Source organism: Leishmania braziliensis, chromosome 22, assembly GCF_000002845.2.
Source record: "Leishmania braziliensis MHOM/BR/75/M2904 complete genome, chromosome 22".
Classification (NCBI taxonomy): domain Eukaryota; phylum Euglenozoa; class Kinetoplastea; order Trypanosomatida; family Trypanosomatidae; genus Leishmania; species Leishmania braziliensis.
In genome coordinates this window covers 165030-168672 of record NC_009314.2, presented here as the reverse complement: position 1 = coordinate 168672, position 3643 = coordinate 165030, and the positions used below count along the sequence as shown (strand labels likewise).

The 3643-nt window shown below is 60.0% G+C and overlaps 1 protein-coding gene across 1 annotated transcript; it reads left to right on the top strand.

The window, feature by feature from the left end:
• Positions 1 to 1657: 1657 nt before the first annotated feature.
• On the top strand, positions 1658 to 2116 carry LBRM_22_0400 (putative 40S ribosomal protein S15; the record flags this gene model as incomplete). The annotated part of the gene is made up of 1 exon (XM_001564909.1): positions 1658 to 2116. One exon carries the CDS (start codon positions 1658 to 1660, stop codon positions 2114 to 2116), a length of 459 nt encoding a protein of 152 aa, XP_001564959.1.
• Between the last annotated feature and the right edge of the window lie 1527 nt (positions 2117 to 3643).

The window sequence follows — 3643 nt, the reverse complement described above, 5'->3', positions numbered from 1 at the left end:
CGGGCATCACCGTTTACTTCAGCTTTTTTTTTTCTCTTTTCTGTGAAGTGTGAGAGTGTGTGTGTGTGTATAAGTGTGTCCATCATTCTCCTGGCCGTGTTCTCCTCCCCCCTTCGACTTCATTCAGCTTTTTGTGTCCTTCCTTTCATTATTACCATGTCCTGTTGGCGGGGGGAAACACTTCAGTGCGTGGCATCCCAGAGTCCAGCACCCGCGGCGTGTGGAGGTCAGCGCGATGCATCGCTGCGGATGCCGGCGGTGAGGCCCCGAGCGGCGTTGCGTCGGAGCTCCGGGCGACGGTGAGCACGCTTGTATCCCCTCCCCCCACCGCAGGCCGAGTGCCAGCGTGGCTCGAGTGCATCCCGCTCGGCCCTGACTGGCCTATTGGTGGGGGGCCTGAGCCACCCCGAGTGGGGGTGCACCAGGTGACGACCGGCATGGCAGGCGCGCCTGTGAGGCGGCGTGTGCCGTGGGTGTGTGTAGAATGTGAGGCCGGAGCCGTGCCCAGCTGAGTCGGCGCATTGCTGTAGGGCGTGTGTCTGGTGCTGTGTCACTGGGCGCGATGCGCCTGCGACAGGCTGCGGGGTGGGGGGTGGGGGGCGTCTGGTGTTTGCCTTGTATTCTGTGGCGTAGCGGGCAAGCTGACTAGTGAAGGTGCGTTAGTTTTTCCTCACAGCCCCGGCATCCGCGTGGGTCATCCGCCTGTCGTTGCGCTTCGCACTCGTCATGCGTGCGCGTCCGTGGGGTGGTGCGGGGGGCGGGAGGTACCCGCGCTGCCTGTGCGCGTGGTGCCAGACTGGAGGCTGTGCGTGCCTCTCTCGATGTATCGTTGGACCTCTCGCCTCTCACTCGTGTTCGTCTTTTGCGGTTGGTGTAGGAGGGCCCGGTCCCCTGGCAGCGCGAGCGCGTGCGTGCGTGCCCTGTGTGCGCTTCGAAGGTGCTTGGCTGCTGCTGCGCACGTGTCTGGTCTTACCCGCCGCAGCGAGTGCGGCCTAGCACGTGGATCGACACAGGCTCACGCACGCGTATGGACACACGTGTTCGCGCCATCACTCGAAGTTCACCACCACTCCGCAGCAGAGGTGCAGAAAGGGCGGGGCTGCAGTCTCAGGAAACGTGGGGCGAAGCAAAATCTGTTCGCGCGGCCTGTGTAGCCGTGTCTTTTGACGTCTTGAGGGAGGCACTTCAATATGGTCGCTGGGCACGCCGATGCAGAGTGTGGGGGGCTCCTCTTGTGCCGGTTGCTTCTCCCTCCCATGGCGTCCCTCTCTCCTTTGGCCCTGCCAGTACAACAAGTAGTGTGCTGAGGTGACGAGGAAGGCCCGCGATGCACATCGCCGTCTTCTCCTTTTCACTGCGCACATCTCTGGCGTGTGCGTGTGGCGTCGATATCTTCCACTCTTGGACTCTGTGCTTGTTCCCTTATCCTCGTGTTCTTCCCACGTCGTTCTCACTGTTCTTGTGGCCTTATGCGCTGCCATGATGGCCGACACCAAACTCGTCGCTGCACGGCACACACGCGCGTGCGCGTACAACGCGACGCCCACGCACACCCACACACCCCTTTACCTTCATTCTGCGAACACCTGCGACTACTGCTGCTGCCTCTGCCCGCCACGGGGCCTGCAAACGAGTCATTAGCTTGTTGTCCCTCAAGATGGCGTCCAACATCACCGCTGAGCGCTATGAGCAGCTCAAGAAGGAGCGCACGTTCCACAAGTTCACGTACCGCGGGCTCGAGATCGACCCCCTGCTCGCGCTGAGCGAGGAGGAGTTCAAGGCGCTGGTGCACGCCCGCGCGCGCCGCCACATGAACCGCCACGCGGACCGCCGCCCGCCCGTGCTGCTGAAGCGCCTGCGCGAGGCGAAGAAGCACGTGAAGGTGGGCGAGAAGCCGAAGGCGGTGAAGACGCACCTGCGCGACGTTGTGATCACACCGGAGATGGTGGGGTCGGTGGTGGCGATCTACAACGGCCACCAGTTCAACGCCGTGGAGCTCAAGGGCGAGATGATCGGTCACTACCTGGGCGAGTTCTCGATGAGCTACCGCCCGGTGCTGCACGGTCGCCCTGGTGTGGGTGCCACGCACTCCTCGCGCTTCATCCCGATCAAGTAAGGCGTGCTAGTCTGCTTGAGGTGGGTGCAGGTAGCGCAGAGGTTAGGGAGCGGTTGGACGTCTTGAATGGAGGGGGGGGGTCGAACAGTGGGAAAAGAAGCGGGCGTGGCGGACGCTCCCCTCCTCTCTCTCACGATCTCTGCCTGCGTCGGTGCTGTTCTTCTCTTGCAGCTTGCCTTCGCTGGATGCGAAGTCCACCCCCTACACGTGGACAACGCAGGCATGAAGGATGCTAATAGGCTCGTCGGATTTGGTTTCTCTTTTCTCGGCTTTGCCGTTTCTTTTTTTCGTCTCTGCGTCAGACTACACCTTGGCAAAACACCCACAGCACGGCATGAGTAGGCGTCTGTATAGAGTTTCTCCTATAGGGAGAGACATCTGTTAGCAGCAGAGGTATCAGGAAAGGAATGTCCGTGCTTGTGCGGGACTGCCTATAGGTTCACTGACGCACACGGCCAGATAGAAGTGCGCAGAGGGACAGCGAGCTGTAGTGAGGGGCGATGCATACTCCTTCCTGCATGTGTTTCTTGTTCACCAGAGGACTCTTAGGATGCACGTGGAGCTACGCACACGGACGTGTCCTGATGCGGGGCAAAGGGGAAGGAGACGAGGCGGGGCGGGGGAGGGGTGAAATGGTGGGACAGCCTGCATGCAGAGCCGTCATCGTGCGTGTGTTGGCGCCTCTCGTGCCTTTTCGAGAGAAGGATGCGCAGTGCACACCCCGACGACCTTCCTGACGCTAAGAAAAAACGAAGGTGGCGATCCCCAAGGACGCGTAGTGTTCAGACGGGTGGTGGGGCGTCGAGGCTGTCAGTACTGCTGCTGTAATGCATAGACGGCGCAGGAATCTCCTTCACCGGCGCTACTTTTTATCCCGTTGTCTGCCTTTCCCATCCCTCGTTGTCCTCGCTCCGGCCCCTAATTTGGTCTTGTCCGTCTTTCGCGTGTGCATGACGTGTAGGTGGTCAAACTTTATTTCTTTTCGGACCTCTCTCCACCTCCTACTGTCTGTCTCTCTCTGTCTCTCTGTCTCCCTCTCTCTCTACGTGCATGCGTATGTGGACGTGTTGCAGATGCTTTGGCGCCGTGCATGCCTCCGGTACACCCACCTGGGCCTACCTGCGATATTGGCACTGCAATTCGCGTGTTTATGTGTGTGCCTCGCGGGGGGGGGGAGGGGTGGTGGTAGTCGTGGTGAGGAGGAGGAGGGCCCTTTATGGCTATTTCTCTGATTCTCCTAGAAGGGCCTGGAGTGCAAGACTGAGGCCACTCAGCACAATGGGGTACGAGCACGACATGTGAAACTCATGCACTAACCGGGCATCATTGCACACACCAAAGCACGCAAACACTCATGCACACACGCCCAGACGCATACACGTCTGCGCTGACCCTCTTGCTTTTATCTCTTGGGAGAACACGCCGATAAACTCAGCAGCAGCGGCGCCAACATCTCTGTAGCGAACGCTTTACGGCAACACACGCAGTGCAGTTAGAGAAGAAAGCAACAACTACAAAGGATCGTCA